A 22,167-nucleotide genomic window follows, 5' to 3' on the forward strand; every position below is an offset into this window, starting at 1 on the left:
AATTTTGCAGAAAAATTTGTAGGAATAACGTTTCCTGCAAAATTTTATGAAAAATTCGCAGGAAAAGTCGCATGTAATAAGAGAAATTCTAGTAGTGCCGGTATATATAAGAACAGAAAGGCTAAATTCAAAAATTACTAGAATTCTATCAAACTGATAATTTTAAATCTTTAAATAAAAGGAAAGATAAAGAACCCTAACAGACTCATAAATATAAAAGGAGAGATAAAAAAAAAAAAAAAACTGAAAAGATAATAAATAAATAAATAAATAAATAAACCAAAGATAAATGCCAGCCGCTTTGTATGACATCACATGGCCAAACACATAATGTGTCAAGCAAATCTCTGTCACTCCTTCATGCGATGGATTTCGAGAGTGGGAGACAATGTAAGCAAGTGGTGCGTGGGTGAAAAGATTAGATATTTTTTTTAATGGTACATGTCTATTTTAATTGACATGGCAGAATTTTATTGGAGGGACAGGAAGTGACACACAGTGAGATAGGTGATTTCAATCCGTGTATCCCTCACTTTTGTTCTGTTGTATTATTTAATTTAAATTTTATTATTTAAATTTTTTACTTCATCCATTTATTTTTGTTTGAAATGAATATTTAAATTAAAAATGAATTGGTATTTACTTACAGGCAAGGAGAAAAGTCAATAATGAAAGCATGGAGTATCTTAAATTGCTTCTTCAGGTGTGGCCTTATCTGAAGCCGCTACTGAAAGAACTTCGGTCCTACGAAAGCAGAGTTGGAGAACTAGCCAAAGATGTTAATAAGCTGCGAAAAGAGAGAAAAGTTGTTCAAAATAAAGTTAGAGAGGAAGAAAAGAAACATGGGAGAGCTATTGATGATGATGTCATTAAATGGTTAAAAGAGGTAGATGGGATCATTTCTGAGTATGAGAATTTCTACCAAGATGAAGACCATCCATATGCCATGTGTTCCATTAATTACCTTCCTAAACCGGGAATAAGGTATCGTCTAAGCAGAACAGTAAATGATATCAGCAAGAGGGTTAATGTACTATTGCAGAATGCAAAGCATGATGATTTTTCTCATTGGCTGGGCCCACCTTCCTTCGATGCTGATTTTGATAACATTAGGTATGAAAGTTTTGCATCGAGAAACCAAACTACGGATGATATTATGAAGGCTTTGGCAGACTCGAATGTTGGAGTGATTGGAGTTTATGGGTGGAGTGGTGTGGGAAAGACTAGTTTAATCAAAGAAGTTGCCAAGCAAGTAAAAGGAAACATGTTTGATGTGGTGATTATGGTGAACATAACAAGTCATCCCGATATACGAAGTATTCAAGGGCAAATTGCTGACAGGTTCGGCATGAAATTGGAAGAGGAATCTGAGAGTGGAAGAGCAGCTCACATACGGGAGAGATTGAAGAATTGGAAGGAGAAAACCCTTATAATCCTAGATGATATGCGAGTGAAACTGGACTTCAATATGGTGGGAATTCCATTAGAAAATAATGATAACAATCAGATGAATCACAAAAAGAAAAACCCTTCGACCCACCCCAATTATTTAATTAAAACAGAAGGATTTGATACTTCCAGTTTGATGAATGTAGAAGAACCTCTTGCTAGATACAAAGGATGCAAAATTTTGATGATTTCTGACAGTGAACAACTTTTGTTGAGTCAAATGAATGGGAAAGACATTCAAACTTTTCGTGTAGGAGCATTAACTGAAGAAGAAGCAGAGATGATGTTTATGACCATGGCTGAATTAGGCGATGAACAGTTTACGTTCAAGAAATTAGCAGCTAAAATTGCCAAGAAGTGTAAAGGGTTGCCCATGACAATTGTAACAACTGCCAATGCATTAAAAACTAAAAGCCTTTCAGTATGGGAGGATATGTATCGACAGCTTGAAAGGCAAAACTTAACAGCAACAATGCCAGAGTTTTCCACAAAGCTGAGTTATGAGCTTATAGAAAATGAGGAGCTTAAGCACACTTTCTTAGTTTGTGCTAGTATGGGTCATGATGCATTAATTACAGACTTGGTCAGATATTGCATTGGGTTGGGTTTCCTTCAAGGAATTCACACCGTAAGGGAAGCTAGAGATAGAGTACATGTGTTGATTGGAAAGTTGAAAGAGTTAAGTTTGTTGGCTGATAGTTTTTCAAGTGATCGTTTCACCATGCAAGATATTACCCGTGCTGCGGCTTTGTCCATAGCGTCCCAGCAGATGCATTCATTTGCTCTCACAAAGCAAAAGCTAGATGAATGGCCCGACAAGGACAAGCTTAGAAGGTACACGGTTATTTCCTTACAACATTGTGATATAACTCACATCATGAAGAAGTTTCCTAGAAGCATAAATTGTTCTAGACTTAAAGTCTTCCATTTTGACAATAAAGATCCACATTTGGAAATACCAGACAATTTTTTTAATGGAATGAAAGAACTTCGAGTGTTGATATTGATTGGCGTTCGTCAATCATCCTTACCTTCATCAATTAAATGCTTACAGAATCTCAGAATGCTTTGTTTAGAGGGATGCAAGCTAGGTGGGGATTTATCTATCATTGGAGACTTGGAGACATTAAGAGTTCTTAGTTTATCAGGATCTGATGTTAATTATTTGCCTATTCAATTGAGGCAGTTAACTAAGCTACAAATTTTTGACATCAGTAATTGCTTTAAACTTGAAGAGATTCCTGCTGAAATGTTTTCAAGTTTGACTAGTTTGGAAGAGTTGTATGCTGGAAATAGCCCAATTCAATGGAATGATGAAGGACCAGGAAATCAAAGTGGAAAGGCAAGTCTTTCTGAGTTGAGGCAACTGGATCAGTTAACAACACTGGTCATACAGATCCAAAAAATTACCGTTTTGCCTAACAACTTGTTCTTTGACAAATTGGATAGATACAAGATCATCATCAGAGAATATTTGAATGCATATTCGGTGTGGGATTTCAAGATGCTAGAGATGTCTGAAGCATCAAGATATTTGGCACTTCAGCTCGAAAATGGCTTTCACATTCATCAACAGAAGGAGATCAAAATACTATTTGGAAGAGTTGAAAATTTGTTGTTGGGACAACTAAAGGATGTTGAAGATATTTTCTATGAATTGAATTATGAAGGATTTCCATATCTAAAATATTTGTCCATTGTAAGTAACTCGAAAGTTAAGTCCATCATCAATTCAAAGAACAAAAAACATCCAGAGAAAGCGTATCCAAAATTAGAGTCATTGTTTCTCTATGAAGTACAGATGGAACATATATGTCGCGGTCAACTTACAAATGATTCATTCTGCAAGTTGAAAATCATCAAGCTCGAGATCTGTGGTCAATTAAAGAATGTCTTCTTCTCCTCTATGATTAAACATTTTTCTGCACTTGAAACAATTGAAGTTTCTAAGTGTAACTCTTTGAAGGAGATTGTTACCTTGGAAGGGGATAGCAATAGAGATGAAATTAAGTTCCCTGAATTGCGCTCTTTGGCCCTACAATCTTTGTCTGAATTTATTGGATTCTACATCATGGATGGCGCATCAATAGGAGAGCAAGTGCAAAACAGGAAGCCTAATGAACTCTTTGATAAAAAGGTATGCTCAAAATTGTCATATTAATTTGATTTGTATTTTGGGTTTTGAACTTTAGCATATCTGATACTATGTTAAAATCAAGAAGGAAGAGTTTGTAAGTTACATAAAAACAATTTTTGATTTTCTATTTATTCTTCTCTATCGAATGCTTCCTTTTTCTTTTCCTTGTATCGTACTTTAAATTGATAAAAAGATTCTTTAATTTTGGAGACACTAGTAATATATGTTTGTCATGGCAGATTGTAGTTTCTAAACTAGAGAAAATGCAACTGTCATCGATCAAAATCCAAAAAATATGGAGTGACCAACCTTCAACGAGACCTTACTTTCAAAATTTGATGCACTTGGATGTGAACGAATGTTGGAATATGCGATACCTACTGTCCCTTTCGATGTCCAAAAACCTGGTGAATCTTCAAAAGCTTTTTGTAAGTGAATGTGGGATAATGGAGAGCATTTTTATCGAAACGGAAGATAGTATGATCCAAATTGAGGTATGTGGGTGGGATTACATCATATTATTTGATATCGTTAGTATACACTTTTATTTTTAGTGTAACCCACGTTATCTTAGATATTAAATAATTTAAAATCTGTTTGTTATGATCAATGATGAAAACCTTATGCATCTCTAAATTCCTACATGTGATATACAAGGCTACATTTTTATGTTCAAATTCCATGACAGTACGTAGACTTCCAAATACCACCATCATAGGTGTTACCAATATTATTATACCAAATTCCTTTGACATTATATGCATCTCTAAATTCCTACAACCATTATAATTTCTCGGTTAGTTTTGTTTTATTGTCTGGGCAAGCTCCCTGATCCCTTCCCCAACATTTTGCTAACTATAATAATAATAACATTAATAATTATCATCATCATCATTTTGCAACAAGTAACTTTATGATCTTGATCATTATAATTACTGGTTTTATTTGATTTGTAATTCGAGAAAAAGAATTGATTGTATTTATTGGTGCCGGCAATTAACAAATATAACCATTACCTAGCCATATAACAAATTAAATATATATGCTTGTATAAAGCATGCTACTTTTTTTCCCCTTATTGATTTTGTTTTGATTTTCTCTAATATAGTTGTTATTTTAATTATTGCAATGGTGAATAAAGCAGGAAAGCCTCTTCCCTAAGTTGAAGATTATCAACTTGAAAGGCATGAAGAAATTGAAAGAGATATGGCATCGCAAATTTCCTTTACATTCCTTTGACAAATTGGATGCGTTGATCATTGAGGGGTGTAATAAACTTGAAAATGTTTTTCCTTCATATATGGTCGGAAGATTCAAGAGTCTATGCAACTTGAAGGTTACTAATTGCAAGTCAATGAAAGAGATATTTGACCTCAAATGTTGTGAAAAATGTGATGCTAATATGGCCAACTTGCAAAATGTTCATGTACATGCACTGCCAAAATTGGAGCATGTATGGAACAAAGACCCTGAAGGGATTCTTCACATAAAAAATTTGAAAACGATACGGGTTCAAGAATGTCTCAACTTAAAAAATATATTTCCAGTCTCTGTAGCCATGGATCTTAAAAAACTTGAATACCTTGAGGTTTGGAATTGTGGTCAATTGAAGGAAATTGTTTCCATGGAGGAAACAGTCAATGAGGGTACCATTTCCTTTGAGTTTCCTGAATTAACCACCACCAGATTTTCAGAACTACCAAACCTTGAGAGTTTCTATGGGGGAGCACATGAATTGCATTGTTCAACACTCAATAACTTATATGTGGAACTTTGTCACAAGCTCAAGCTTTTCAAAACAGAAATTGAAAATTCAGAAATAAAGCCGGTCTTCTTGACTGAAGAGGTAATCAGCCTTTTAACTCCCATACTTTCTAATCCAGAGATAGAACGAGAATCATAACAGCAAAATACCCAATTACATGGAAGATGTATTCATACATTTATCTTTTACATTAACTTACCTTTATTTCATCCATCGTTTCTTAGGTAATCTACAACTTGAAGTCCATGCAAGTAGAACCACGCGATGCAAATTTGTTAATGACATATATCGGGAACTACCGAATGCACAAATTAGAAGAGTTTCAATTATCTCGATTATTGGATAACGAGATTCTATATTTTTTCCTCAACAGAAATCCTAATCTGAAAAGCTTATTGTTGAACAATTGTTTGTTTGAGCAGTTAGCGCCTCCAAGAAGAATTATTGAAGAAAAATCGGGGGTTGTTCCAAGGCTCAAAAGCTTGACGTTAATAAACTTGCCTTCACTAAAGATGATAGGCTTCGAAGAAGACAAAATACTTTTTCAAAGGTTAGAGTGCTTGATTTTAAAAGAATGTCCATGTCTGAACATCATAGCACCCTCCTCAGTATCCTTCACTTACTTGAAAAATTTGGAAGTGAGTCATTGTAATAAATTAAGCTATTTAATTACGCCATCAACTGCAAGAAGCTTGGTTCAACTCACCACCTTGAAGGTAATCCAATGTGAATTGATGAATACTATTGTGTCAGAGCAAGAAAATGATTCCGAAAAATTAAAGGAAACAGAGCTACGGATTATTTTCAAACAATTGAAGGAAATAGAACTCATAGCTCTGCATAAACTAGAAACTTTCGGTAGTTCTACGCATGCCTTTGATTTTCCATCATTGGAAAAATTTGTAGTGGGTTCATGTGGCAATATGAAAAGCTTTACCTTCTTTGAACAAGACAACAAGACACCAATTTTACGACAAATATGTGTTAGACATGGAAAGGGGGAAAACATATGTTATTGGAAAGGTGATTTAAATGCTACGATAAAACACGTGTACAACATTTGGGTTAGTATCTATTTATTATTGATGAATTATGACTAACAGTTTATTTCCTTTGAAGTATATTTTTTGAGATCCCATTAACAATGTTTATTAATTAAATAATTAGTAAATATTTTTTTATTAAAAGTTATTGTCTAATTGAATTAGAAATTACAGTATAGTAAGTTACTTTTCATAAAATCTTTCACTCACCTGAATTCTCTTTTAATATATTGGAATTTATGTGAGTCTCACAAGTTTATTTAAATTTTCAAGTTTGATTATTTTGGTAGACATTGAGAAGAATATATTTCCTTTCATTAAATCATAATTTCTTAATTTAAAATGTGGTATATTAAATATTTTTATTATTTTGATTCTAGATATACAAAATATGAAAGCTCTTTAATGAAGTATTAACATGCATTTGGGATATTTATGATTATGAAATTATTTATAATATTTACAGGCTATTGATCCACACGACATGGCAGCTTCCCATCCTTACGAACCACTCGAGAGCTCTCGATTGAAGACTTTGAAGCTGACAAATTGTGAAGTGGGATCATATGCTATTCCATCTTTTGTTTTTACAAGTTTAAAGAACTTGGAAGAATTAGAAGTAAGTGGAATCAACGTAAAGGTAGAGGTAATATTTGATAGTATAACGGAGACTGAGATGAGGGGATATAGCTTTCCGTTGAAAAAATTGACTTTGTGTGGTCTGAATGATTTGAGAGTCATATGGGATTGGGATTGGGATTGGGATTGCGAAGGAGTTCTCAGCTTCCAAAATCTGCAGGAAGTGCGTGTTACTAATTGTGGAGAGTTGAAAAGTGTGTTTCCTTTAGAGATGGCTAAAAAAGTTGAGAAGCTCAAGAAACTTGAAATAATCAAGTGTAAGAACCTTGAAACAATTGTTAGTGAGGAGCATGCAAGAATTGAAGAAACAATAGAATTTTCATTTCCGTGTTTAACCTCGCTGGATCTGTGTGAGCTGCCACGACTTACTGGCTTTTATCCTGGAAGATATACTCTAGAATGCCCCGAGTTAAATCATTTAGTGGTGTTGTTTTGTCATAACTTGAAGACATTTCAAAGCTTGCAAGAGGCACAAAGTTCTACTTCAGTAAACAGACAACCTCTTTTCTCCGAAGAAAAGGTTTTAATGGAAACTGATTCTTTTTTTTTATTACTATTATTACTTTTTTCTCCTTTGTCTTTCATATCCGTTTTCTAATTTTCACCCTTTTCTTGGGTATTTGTTCTGCCCTCACTAGGCTATTTTCATTCTGGAGTCATTGAAGCTCGATTGGAAAAACACTAAGATGATGCTATGCAACGGAAATTTTCCATTACATGAACTAGTGGAACTTGAGCTTGATTTTAATGCTGCCGGTGAGTTTGGGCTTGATTTTGAGGATGCCCATTGGTTTGGGCTTGATTTTGAGGATGCCCATTGGTTTGGGCTTGGTTTTGATGATGCCCGTGGGGTATGGAATTTTCCCGTTGAGATATTTGAGAAGGCATCCAATTTAGAATATCTTGAGATAAGCCGATGCAGAGGTCTTGTGGAGTTATTCCTCTCACAACATGAACAACATGAAATGAGATGGAGTAGAAACTTGAGAACCGTGTCCCGTGTCTGTAAAGAATTACAAAAATTGTGCATTTCCTCGTGCCCTGATTTGACAACATTAGGACATTCAGCAGTGTCATTCTCCAATCTAAAACATTTGTCTATAAAAGATTGCCATAAACTGAGGTATTTATTTACATCCACAACAGCAAGACAGTTGGTGTTCCTTCAAGAGATGTACGTAGTGAAATGTAAATCAATGGAACAAATAATATTGGATGAAAAGGTATTGGGAACTACATCAGAAGCCATAAAATTTGAGCGATTCACAACCATAATTCTAGATTCTTTACCAAAGTTGTTATATTTTTATTCGGGCAGTGACACTCTAGAATTATCATCTCTGATGAGAGTTCTCATATGGAAATGTCCCCACATGACAATCTTCTCCCGAGGCGACATACATGCGGAGTACTTTATGGGTATTCAGGCATCGTTGGATCCAAACAAAGATTTGCTCTTCAACCAAGATCTTAACACCACTGTGAAGGGGATGTTCCGCGGACGGGTAAGAACTTTAATCAATTGATTATTACTCCAATTGTATATTTTACATGAAGTTAATGTTTTTAACCATTGATTTTAATTAGAAATTTTCTATCTGTAAAAAGAATATATTTAAATATAAGAGAAATTAAAATTATTAATTCAAATTAAAATATAAAAAATTATTAATTCAGTTTTAGGATATTGTATGAACTATATTCAAGAATCAAAAAGAAATTAAAATTGTTGGTTTTCTGGGCATGCGCACCCAAGTCTCTGTAGTATAATTTAAAGGTTGTCGAATCTCAGGGACTTGTGAAATAAGCTATGATTCCTATTATACTAATTGATACTTACAAATGTAAAACTTGGGTAATTATACATGTTCACAGTTGAAATGGATGATTGAGTAAATTCAAGTAGACAAAGATAATTTAACTTGCGGAGAAACAGATATAAGAAACAGTTGGGATTAGACTTCATCAATCTCCCTCCTATGCATTCCTATTGATTCTTTCTTCAGATTCCATTACTCATTGCCATTGAGCTCTCTACTTTCATTCCTACCCAATCTCTTGGTATAAGAAACTCTAGGATATTTAACTCAATGAATGATCCCTCACTTCATTCAGTTAAATATCCCGCATTAAGAGTCAGAACTTGATACAACCATTCATTTCAAGACCATTCCTAGCTCTCAAAGAGGAATACAAAGGAGTTTGACGATTACATCAATCCCAACCCTAGAAATTAGCTCTCCATAATACAAGAAATCACCCAATAACAAGATGAAAGGTTGAAGAAGAAAGAAATCTTTCGAAGAATCGCGTCCCCACGAGCTCCAAAAGTGTTCTGTTTCTTCCCTGCTCTGTTTTCTCTTTGTACAGCTCAAGATGATCCCTCTTTCTCTCCCTTCTGCCCTTATATATGTGATAAAATTAAAACAGAGTGAACAGGAGAGAGACAAATCCGCTCAGTGCCTTGGAACGGCTGAGCGGTTTGAAGAATCCTTCACCATGAAGTAACCTAAAGGGCTGAGCCCCTTGGATCCGCTGAGCGCCTTGGAAGTCCTTCACTGCTAAGCATTCAAAAGGGCTGGGCGCCTCAGATCCACTGAGCGCCTTGCATGCATAAAGCATCCTTTCCTGGACCAAATCCGCTCAGCGGATTGCAGTGGTTGAGTGCCTTGGAGGCAAAGAGCACTCCTTCTCTTCCAGGGCCAAATCCGCTGAGCGGATTAGAGTGGCTGAGCGCCTCTCTTGGCTGCATTTGTTGAGCTCTCTGACTTGAATCCACTCAGCGCTTTTGAGTGGCTGAGCCATTTTCCCTCAAATTTCAAAACCTACAAAATAAACATGAATTTGGATCAAAAGCTTCATCAATCGTTGTACTAACATAAATCAAAAGTCCCTCTTTGATTTGAAGTATATAAACCAAAATTTATATCAATATATATAAAAACTATGCTAGATAAGTGTCTCAAATGCATATTTAATCATATTAGTTAGGCACTTATCAAAAATATAAAAAATATTATTAATTATTATTAAAAAAAATGGAATCGTGTAATTTATAAGAAGAGTAAAGTACAACGAAAATGTATTTTTAATTTTTATTAATAACATATTTTATTTTATTAGATAACATAGATTAATAATAAGCATTTAAAAGTAAAAAAGAAATTGTAGAAATGAATTATTCCTTCAGTCCCTTTGTTAATTGTTTATCTTTTAAGTAAAATTTTGTTTATTTACTTGTCATTTTTAAAGTTTAAAATAATATTAATTATTATTTTTATCAATTATACCATTACATCTTACCTAATTTTAACTAGTTCATGCATTAACAACTGAGCAAAAATGAAAGATGGTATTATGAGAAACATCAAAATCATTTTATGGAAAAAAAATATTACATTTCTTAATTTACGTTTAACAACCTTCACATAGTGTTTGATTGGAGGAGAATGGAATGGAAGAGAGATCTTTATAAACTTTTATTGTTTTGTTTATTTTTTAAGAGGGGAAAAGAACAAAACCTCTCCTCACCTAAATTTAACTCCTCTCTAATATTGAGAAATTTAAAGGAAAGATAAAAGATTTTAAAATATTTTTAATATAATATCCAAAATATCTTTACTTATATTTTTAATTTTAAAATTATAAAAATACAAATGTAAATTAATTTTTAAAATCTCTCATCTCTATTTGTGAATCAAACAAAAAAAAAAAGTTATTTTCTTTTTCTTTTCAATCAAACAAAATTTTTAACTCTTCCCATTTTTTCCTCTCTCTTCCTTTAAACCAAATATGTCTTACACCTTTATTAAAAAGGAATAGAGGTAGGATAAGTTTAATGTGTATGCACTTACATTATCAGTCAACTAAAAATCATTATTGGTATGATTATTTAATTATTTATTATAAAAGTTAATAAATTTATTGTAAATAATATTTTATATGATTAGACAATGGAAAACTACTTTAAATTATTTAAAATAAGACTCACCATCTCAGGACTCTTTCATATTTTGAATATAAACAAAAAATATTCATAATTGTTTGTCAATGATAATTAAATTTCAATTAAATTTACCCTCCCTTTATTTAATTGAAATTATATTTTTAATTTTTAATATTAAGTTGCAAGAAATGGTAGTTTAGGAAATTAGGCTATTTTTTAAATGTGATTACTGCAATTAAATGATATTTGTCGACATGAATTATTTTGTTGTTTATGTTCAGATTCAGGTAGTTTTTTTAAAATAAAAAAAAAATTGATACAGTGTATTAAAATTTAAAAACTAATAATTATGTGTGTTTAGGGTAAACATATCATGGCCCAACCCTTAGTTATTCGAGGCTTAGCGTATCAAATAATTATGTATGTTTTGGGTATGATATCTTTACGAACATTCCATATGCTCTAAGTAGCAGATTCTTGGCACCTACTCACAATGTATGTCAAGCTCAAGGGCTTCCTGAATATTATTCTATTGAAGGAACCTGCATTACGTGAGTTCACCTGGAGCCACCCTGGCCCACCCAAGCGGAGTCTTATAAAATCATCACCTATCCTTTACAAAACAAAATATACAAATTGTCATTAAAAAAATAGTATCTTTCATCATTTCAAGATGCAAAATAATTAATGATAAACTTAAATATTGTACAATAAGACTTAATTCTTGCACAGTTCTTTTAATGGATGCACATAATGGTTTAAAGTAAATAATCTCATCATGCTTAAAAGGCCGAAACCACAAACATAATGCCAAAAAAATAACAAGGCAATTATTTCCCTGTAGAAATATCCATCAACTTACCATGGCCATTAGGTTCTGCAAATTTTAAATTTTTTTTTAGGTATTTGTACAAAATAAATCTTATATGCACACATTGTCTGTTAAGAAAAATAATTAACAAAAAAGAAAAGAAAAGAAAAGAAAAATGAATAGGAAAAATATATTTGTAAGCTTGAAGCCAGAGTAAAATATCAAAATTAACAGAGTTAAAAAAAAAAGTTATATAAATATATTTAAAGGTGTATTTGGATAAATTTCTTGATAAGTAATTCAAGGAGAGAAAAAAAATTAGAAGAAAAAAAAAACTTCTTCATTAATTAGTTTAACTTTTACAAAAATTAAAAATAAAATTTTGAAGAAGCTAATAGAAGAGAAAATATATAGGGTAATTTTAGTTAATTGAAAAACTCTTTTTTTTTTTCTTTCTGTCATAATAATGTTTTTAGAAAAGTTTACACAAATAAATTTTATGTGGAGAGATTTCATTAAACATGACTAATCAAATTCTTTGATAGAGATTAGTTATCAATAAAATCAATAAATATTTCTTTCTAATAACGTGGTTACGAAAAAGAAGCAACAAAAATAAGTTAAAAGTCAGATAAATTTCATATCACCCATTTCAGCTGGGTTGACAAATTTATTAAGATATTTTAATACTATTTTTTTAACAATATATTATAAAGATAGAGTTTAGTCTAGTATTTTCATATTTTAAATTAAAATTGAAAATAAAAGGTTTAAGTTTAAAATGAAAGTTGTTTGATATTTTATAATATTTTAAACTTAAAACTTATTTTGAAGTGAATTATTTTTAATAATACTTTCTTGAAACCATGCAATAGATCCCAGTTTTTATAAAATGAATGACAAACCCAGAATCACTCTAGTTTTCCTTTAAATTTATATGTTGGTTATAGACAGTCACAACTCACAACAATAGATATGATGTCTGATATTAATTGTAATATTTACAGGAGCTTTTTAAAGGCTTGTTGCACAAACCACCGAGAGATAATGATGGTCAACTGGATTTATGGATGGAATTATTATTGTATGGGAAAACGGATTGGCTGATGCAAAACAAATGGTTTTGTGATTTGGTAACTTTGAAGCTACGCAACAGCATTCCGATTGACATTCTTGCCCATTTAAAGAACTTGGAAGAATTGGAAGTCTGTGATAGCAACGAAGTAGAGGTAATCTTTTATATGAATCACACTGAGATTGAGGAAACAACATCCCGCATAAAGAAATTTAGTTTAAAAAGGCTATCAAAACTAATGCGTGTGTGGGAAAAGAATAGTGAAGGAGTTCTCATCTTTAAAGATCTGCAAGAGATTGTTGTTAGTGGTTGTGAAAACCTGCAAACCTTATTTCCTGCTTCCTTGGCAAAATATTTTGAGAAACTTGAGAAACTTGAAATAGAATCTTGTCGTAAATTGCAAGCTATTGTTGAAAAGGAAGAAGTCAGAACAAGAAACGTAAGGGAAAGGTTTGTGTTCCCTAGTTTAAAGGAGTTGGATCTCCGTGACTTGCCACAGCTTACTTACTTTAATTCTCAAACACTCACTCTGAAATGCCCCGTCTTAACTAATTTATCTGTGTTGAATTGTCACAAGTTGGAATTATTTCAAAGTGAGGGTACTTCAACTAATGGACTACCTATTATCTTCTTTGTAGAGGTAAGAATTGTTGAATCTGCACTTAATTTCAACTGTTGTTTCTCTTTTCATCTTCTAAATCACTGTCCTTTATTTATTCAATTTGTTTTTCCTTTTAAATGTTAGGTCATTTACAACCTAGAGCAATTGACTCTTGATTGGAAACACATTTCGACCTTAAGCTTAAAGTTTAGGTCAAGGGAATTAACAGAAGAGCTCAGCAAATTAAATGAAATTTCCCTGTATCCTGGCACTGATGAGAATGAGGAACCTGTGTTTCCCGTTGAAATACTCAAGAAGGTACCCAATTTAACGAAAATGAGTATAAACAATTGTAACCGTCCTGATATATTCCTTGCTGCAAACCCCAAAATTGGTGAGGTGATGCTTGGACAGTTAAAAATCCTGACACTACGTCAAGTATCTGACCTCCAATTCATCATGTCATGGTTAAACACAAGTTTTGAGAACCTCCCAGAATTAAATGTTACCCAATGTCCTCATTTGGCAACATTAGTACACTCTACCTCTACAGTGTCTTTTTCTTGTCTGAAAAAGGTGTCTATATCCAATTGTCCCCAATTGAAGTATTTAGTTACTTCTTCAGCAGCCAAAAAGTTGATGAACCTTGAGGAAATCACGGTGGAGAATTGTGAATCCGTGAAAGAAATAGTGGCTAAAGAGAGCGATGCAACTTCAGAAGCCATTCAATTTGAGCGACTAAACACCATTGTTCTATATTCTTTACCTAGTCTCATATGTTTTTACTCGGGCAGTCACACTCTACAATTGTCGTCTTTAACAACAGTGCATGTAAGGAAATGCCCCAATTTCAAGATTTTCTCCCAAGGACTCATATATGCAGAATCGTATCGGGGAATTCAGATGTCGTCGGATCCAAGTCATAAACAAGATTTGCTCATCCATCAAGATCTTAACACCACCGTAAAAGTGATGTCGCGACGACAGGTAAGAACTTAGTTAAATTCAAATTATTAAATATATCTATGATATTTGAACGTATAATAAAGAGATTGTCTTGTACACATTTTTTTAAGAAAATTTTATACTTAAATTTTTAAATAATAAAAAATAATATTAAAAATTAATTATTCTTATAAAAATAAAACTTGAATTGAAGATTATTATATTAAAGATTAAATGCAACATATATTAATCTAATAAACATTAACAATTTTTTAATAATTTTATTAAATAATATAGAGACACGAAGTGTTTCGACCCCATAAATAATTATTATGTGAATTTAAAGTGATGAAATCTAAGTTTGTATAAAATTGTGTCTTGTCTTAATTTAAATTTTTATAATAAAAAAATTTAAAATTAGTTTATTAGTCAGAAGGTTTTTATTTGCAGTTTAATAGGCACGTACTTTAGTGTAAAAATTAGAATTACAATTTATTATTCTATCAATTGATTAAAAATAGTAGTTTTTAATAAATAAAAATTATAGTGTGCTAATTTGAAATTAATTTTAAATAAACAAAAAAGGTAAAAGTAATGTACTAAAATTATGTTATTAGAATACGTTACTGGAGGCGTAAAAATCTCTTAAGTTGTTGAATCATTATATAATTACAAATTATTGATTATTGTAGTAAATTACTTTAAAAGCTATATTTAAAATGACTTCTTATTAATACGATATAAAAATCTTCATACTAATAGTGTATCAAGAAGACTTAGATCTCTTGATTAAGCAGACTGCATAAATTATTGTAAATTTTTCTGATATCCAATTCAATTCCAATAGATAAAAAAATGTTACATCAAAATTAACAACAACAAAAAAAAAGTATGAAAGGCATATCTCTTTTCGTTAATTCTATTAAATGAGGCATACTTCGCAAGAATATTCAAAAAGGGAGTAATAATTGTATAGCTCTCTACCTTTTATCCATGAGTAGGAAACTAGGAATGTAACTCGGGAATTAAGTTTTTAGCTTTGTTTGAAAATTATATATAAACTTATTGATAAAAATTACAAATTTATTAAGATGGGTCGAATTGTTCAGGCACAAGAGTTCGATTCTTAACTGAATTAGATTAATGTAAGATGAAGTCTAACGACATTATTATAAAATAAAATTAAAAGTAGTTCCTTTTTTATTGTCTTCTATTTATAGTGTATTGTCTGGTCTATTTAGAATTTAAAAGTTACTTTCAAAATAAAATTAAATGTTTTAAATTTAAAACAAAAGTCGTTTTATGATATAAGTTAAAATTTCTTAAATTATGTTTTCATCAAGCCGTGTTACCCCAGTTAATACAATATTCTCCATTGTGAATGAAAATCATGATTTACCATTTAGATTCGACTCTTCCGAAAAATTTGTAATCTCTCATTTCAACTGTATTTATTTTTAAATTGTTTGCAAAATAAATATTTAACTTAAATTTGTAAACATTTTTTCTAAAATTAGTTATTTTTATGAAACTCAAAAACTAATATTTACTATTATTTTTCAACATTTTTTTTAAAAGTTTATTTACTACAGTTTTCTTTTATTCAAAGGAAATTAAATATCTTAAAATTATTTTTAACAAACTTATGAAAATAATAATACATTTTAATTAAAAATGATTATAGTGACAATCAATTAATATGGATTATAGAAATTTAAAGATGCTAAAACGAAAAGGTAACGTAGTTTATAGGCAGAAAGAATGACGCAGAGCAAGCAATAATTGATATGAAATATGTGATGATGTACTTATTGTAATATTTACAGGAGTTTTTTGACGCCATTGTGGAGACTCAATTTCCTTTGGATCCTTATTATTTACGAGCAGACCATGTGGGTAATATTTCTGTTGGTATACAAAACGAATGGTTGCGCAATTTAGGAACTTTGAAGCTGGACAAGTGGATTTTACCATATGTAATTCCATCTTTTATTCTTCATCTTCTAAACAACTTAGAAGAAGTGCAAGTACGAGATAACAACAAAGTAGAGGTCATTTTTTATACGAATGACACACAAATTATGGGAATACCATCCCGGTTGAAGAAATTGACTTTTCAAAGGCTATCGGGGCTGAGGCATGTTTGGGAAAAAAATAAAGGACTTCCCGTCTTTCCAAATCTGGAAGAGGTCGTTGTTAGTGATTGTGAGAACCTTCAAACTTTATTTCCTACTTCCCAAGCGAAACATCTTAAGAAGCTTAGAAAACTTGAAATAAGATCTTGCCATAAATTGCAACAAATTGTTCAAAGGGAAGAAGACACTCCAACAAACATAACAGAACAATTTGTGTTCCCCCTTCTAGAGGAGTTGGATCTTTTTTACATGCCACAACTCGCTTACTTTTACCCTCAAACATTCACTCTCGAATGCCCCGCCTTAAAATTTTTATCAGTGTTGAATTGTGATAAGTTAAAATTATTTCAAACCACACGTTTCATGGGTGAGAGTGAAGGTGAAGGTACGAGTTCTCCAAATCTAAAGGTAAGCATGATAGAATCTTTACTCACAATTTTTTTCTCTTTTATTATTCTAATTCACTCTCCTTTCTTTCCGATATGTTTTGCATTGACATATTAGGTCATTTCCAACTTGAAAGAATTGAGACTTGATTGGAAACAAATTTTCGAATCAAGCTTAAGGTTTAGGTCACCGGATTTTATGAAAGACCAATATTTAAAGGATGAGAGGCCTATATGGCTCATTGAATTACTCCGAAAGACACCAAATTTAATGAAAATGAGTACAAGCCGTCGTTGTAATCCCGAGATATTGTCTGCTGCAAACCACAAAAATGATGAGGGAATGGTTGAACAGTTAAAAATACTGGAACTTTGTCAAGTATCTGAGCTCCAGTTCATCATGTCAAAGGACTCATCATGGAGAAATACAATCTTTGAGAATATCCAAGTCTTAAAAGTTGTCAGATGTCATGATTTGACAACATTAATACATTCTACTTCTACAGCGACTTTCTCTTTTCTAAAAGAAATGTCTATTTCCAACTGTCCCAACTTGCAGTATTTATTTACATCTTCAGCAGCAGAAAAGTTGATGAACCTTGAGAAGATCACGGTGATGGAATGTGAATCAGTGAAAGCAATAATGGCTAAAGAGAGCAATGCAACTTCAGAAGCCATTAAATTTGAGCGACTCAACACCATTGTTTTGCGTTCTTTACCAAGTTTGGTATGCTTCTACCCGGGCAATCAAACTCTGGAATTAACGTCTTTGATAACAGTTGATATACGGAAATGCTCCAATATCAAGTTTTTCTCTGAGAGAGTCATATATGCAAAATCATTCCAGGGAATTCAGACGGGGTCGTCTACCAGTCAAAATTTGCTTTTCCACCAAGATCTTAACACCACTGTAAAGGCGATAATGCAGCGACAGGTATGAACTCAACTTAAATCAAATGAATAATTATATTAGCATTACGTTAGTTTAATCTCTAACAATTTATTCTTTCCATTCTTATTTATCATATCAATAATGTTATTTGGCCCTTTTATAAGAACTAATTTTAAATGTGACTTATATTAATCATTTTTATTAAAAAAAAAAAAAAATCCTCAATTTAAGTTATTTTTCTTGATTCAGTAAATAATTGGTAACATTAATCAAACTCTTCCTCACTTTTTTTATAACAGAAAGAAAAGAGTATCACTAATGTTAGGAAAAGTTTTGTGGAAAAAATATAGAATAAACTATGTTACCTTGATGAGAAATAAAAGAATATAGAATACACTCTCCTCCCCTCTTATGTTAAAATATACAATTTAATTTATTTAAATTAATGTTATTAATGTAAATTTTATTCCTTTCTCCTGAAAGATATAAGTATTACATTATCTATCCTATATATCTTAAAATATAAAGTAAATTAATTTTTATCCCTTAAACTTTCAAGTATTATATTATCATTTTCTTATTATATTAACTTAACATTGTTAAATTATCATTATAAGATTTCAAAAAAAATATTTTTAATTTAATTATTTATAAAAAAATTATACTTTTAATTTAATTATTCATAAAAGAATATAATTTTAATTAAAATACATTTCAAAATACTTTTAAGTTCATTACCATTCATTTGAATTGAAAATTGTAAAATATTTAATTAAATTTAAACTAGTTTATTAAAACAATGAATAAAATAAAAACTATAAATTAAATTATATTATACTTTTATATATACATTAATATATATAATATAAACTAACATACACGCATACACACACACTTACATATATATATATATATATATATATATATACACACATATATATATATATATATAATTTTAAAATAATTATATTTTATTTTATAATAGATTTTTAATATGTATATATTTATTTAAAAATTATATATTTCATATACATATTTTAGCATTACATTAATTAAATATAATCAATAATACTTTATCATACAGCACTAATTTATTTATATTTTATTTAAATTTTTATAAAAATATTTTATACATTGATTCGAATTAATGAAACGAAGTATCAGATGATTTTTAAATTTTCTAAAAATTTGCAGATTTGATCTATGTATTAAGAACTTTAAATTGAACGGTTGGATCGTTGAAATTAGATGTAGAACATGAGTTATTGAACGGAGTAAGTCTAGGTAAACTTACTCCTAGAGTAAAAGGATCCTTCCTCTATATATATACATATATATATATATATATATATATATATGTGTGTGTGTGTGTGTGTGTGTGTGTGTGTGTGTGTGCGCGCGTGTGTGTATGTATGTATGTGTATATGTTTAAATTTTTTAAGGGGAAAAGTGTTTATAAGAAGGGAGGGCAATGTAATATTTACATCTCCAAGGGCATGTTAATGTAAAGAATGTTTTGGTAATACTTTTTTTTTTTGTAATGGAAGTTAACAAAATTTTAGCAAAAATTTAAAAAATGAGTAAAATTTTATACATTAGAATTTGTTGAGGGAAGGGACCGTAACTTTTAGCATAAAAAGGAAAGGTAGTGTAATTTTGTATCTCTCAAGAGAGAAGAATGTAATTTACTCAAAAATATAAATTTAGGGATTTTCAATGTTATTAATTAAATTAAACAAATTTTTAATTATAATGAATTAAGTAATTAATTCTTATTAAAAAAATAGAAGGAGAATTTACAATTGATTAAATTACACTGAAATTTTACATGGTTAAAACAAACAACTCATGAATTCATCATTGGGGGTTCAGTAGCAACAATTACATCATAACCATAGAAAACGTAAACTAGCTAGACATGCTGCTAGAACCCATGAAATAGAGGAAAAGAAATAATCGTAATTGATTCTCTGAGGGTTTGGGTTTTAGTTTCTTACAGAATCTCAATAATGACTACAAGAAAGCAAAAAATATGAGAAAATAAAGTCAAAAGTTGGATAATTAAAACTTGGATAATAAAAGAAGTGAAATATTGTCAAAGACTTAAAAATAAATCAAGAAAAAACAACAATAAATATCATATTATTATACAACATTTTGACAGTTTTAACACTTGTGGCATTGGCTCATTTACACTCTTAGTGAAAATCATATAAAAAGTAAGTCTCGAGCAATCAAAAAATTAAAAATTTAATATCAATTTCTTTTTCGGTTGCTTGTAGAGCTCACTTTCTACATTTTTATTATTATGGTTAAGGTCATTTCTGATTTAGATATTAATTAAAAATTTAAAATTAAATATAATTCTTACATTTAAAAGAACTGTTGTTTTGGGAACGGGAGTTGACTTGATACTTCCACAATTGATTTTCATTGGTATTAAAATAATATTTAATCAGTAAAAATTATGAACGTTGGTTGTCAACTTTAAGATACTATTTAAGCTATGTCTATGGGAAAAAGAAAGTTGTTTTATGATTTTTTAAATTTAAAGGTATTTTTAAGTTAAAATTTCTTTAATGATATTTTCATCAAACCTTGTAATAGACCCCAAATTTTACGAGATGAAAGCTAATATTCATGAATAAATCATGATTCGACTCTAAAACTAATCCATTTTATTAATTGTTCTAGTTTTTCCTTCCAATTTAAAGCTGCTAAAACGAAAAGGATTGTATATAAGCAACGTTGTTTATAGGGAAAAAAAAAAAAAAAAAACAATCACACAGAGCAAACAACGGATATGAAATATGTGATGATGTACTTTTTGTTTTGTTATATTTACAGGAGTTTTTTGACGCCATGGTTGAGGCGCGTTGTCATTCGGATCATTGGCTAGAAGCAGCTAAGCTCGGTAATTTTCCCGCTGCTTCCCAAAACGAATGGTTGCGCGAGTTGAGAGCTTTGAAGCTGGACAAGTGTATTTTACCATATGTGATTCCATTTGTTATTCTTCATCTTCTAAACAACTTAGAAGAATTGGAAGTGCAGGATAGTGACAAAGTAGAGGTAATTTTTGATTTACAAGACACTCAGATTGAGGAAACGCCATCCCGATTGGTGAAATTGACTTTACTACGGCTACCGGAGCTGACACATGTTTGGGGAAAGAATGGTAAAGGAGTTCTCATCTTTCGAAATCTGCAAGAGGTTATTGTCAGTGACTGTGGAAACCTGCAAACTTTATTTCCTGCTTCTGTGGCAAAAAATCTTGAGAAGCTGGAGAAACTTGAAATTAAATCTTGTCATAAAATGCAAGCAATTGTTGAAAAGGAAGAAAATGTTGGGTACAGCTTTCACCCAGCTGCCACCACCTTTCGGTGGATCTTTTAATTTAAAATTAAAAGCGGGTCCCACATGATAATAAAATAATATTAAAAGTTTAGGAGAAATTACGAAAATGCCATTGGGACTTTCCTATAAATAGGGAAGCTGAAAACCATAATTTTCATCCCAAATCTTCTTCTCTTCTCTCTTCCTCTCTTATACATCTTGAGATCTGTTCTTGGTAGTAGTAGTCTCCTAATTCAAAGGAGTAAGTTATAGAGAGAGAAGTGCTGTAATTTCCTCCCTTTCAGTAAATAATATTTTTACTGTGGTTATTTTCTCCCTTGTCTCTTTTTTACTCATCTCTTATTTTAGCTGTGAGTAACTATTAAGCCTACTCTGGACCTAACAGTGGTATCAGAGCCACTAGGTTGTTTATTATTCCGCTGTGGTGTACATTGGTATAGTATCGGAGAAAATTCTTAGTATGCTCTGTGGCTGCAGTATTGTCTGATCAGTCACATCAGAAAAGAATTATTCTTGTTACTGGATTTTATCATTGTTCCAGTAGGCGGTACTATTCTAGTGGAAGTTACTTAAGTCGGTTTAATAGAAGAAATTATGGCAGCAAAGTTTGAGATAGAGAAGTTCAACGGGAACAATTTTTCCCTGTGGAAATTGAAGATAAGAGCAATTTTGAGAAAAGACAACTGTCTTAAAGCAATTGAAGGCAGGCCATCAGATATTACTGATGAAAAGTGGAGAGAAATGGATGACAATGCTGTTGCCAATTTGCACTTAGCAATGGCTGATTCAGTTTTGTCGAGCATAGCAGAGAAGACAACTGCAAAGGAGATTTGGGACACGCTCGTAAAATTATACGAGGTCAAGTCACTTCACACCAGAATATTCTTAAAGAGGAAACTCTACACTCTTCGAATGAGTGAGTCCACAGCAGTGACGGACCACATCAACAATCTGAATACGCTATTTGCTCAGCTTTCAACAGCTGATTT

At 31.2% G+C, this 22,167-nt stretch overlaps 1 protein-coding gene across 1 annotated transcript; it reads left to right on the forward strand.

The window, feature by feature from the left end:
- Positions 1-676: 676 nt before the first annotated feature.
- On the forward strand, positions 677-21,489 carry LOC109802431 (uncharacterized). Its single transcript, XM_083070254.1, has 11 exons — positions 677-3,586; positions 3,826-4,080; positions 4,728-5,432; positions 5,576-6,415; positions 6,861-7,553; positions 7,672-8,538; positions 12,798-13,505; positions 13,611-14,453; positions 16,238-16,954; positions 17,051-17,866; positions 20,672-21,489. The coding sequence occupies exons 1-11, from the start codon at positions 677-679 to the stop codon at positions 21,215-21,217; spliced, it is 9,900 nt and encodes a 3,299-aa protein (XP_082926380.1). The 3' UTR covers positions 21,218-21,489.
- The last annotated feature ends 678 nt before the right edge of the window (positions 21,490-22,167 follow it).

The sequence above is a fragment of the Cajanus cajan genome, chromosome 3 (genome assembly GCF_000230855.2).
Source record: "Cajanus cajan strain Asha chromosome 3, NIPB_CcT2T_4, whole genome shotgun sequence".
NCBI lineage: Eukaryota > Viridiplantae > Streptophyta > Magnoliopsida > Fabales > Fabaceae > Cajanus > Cajanus cajan.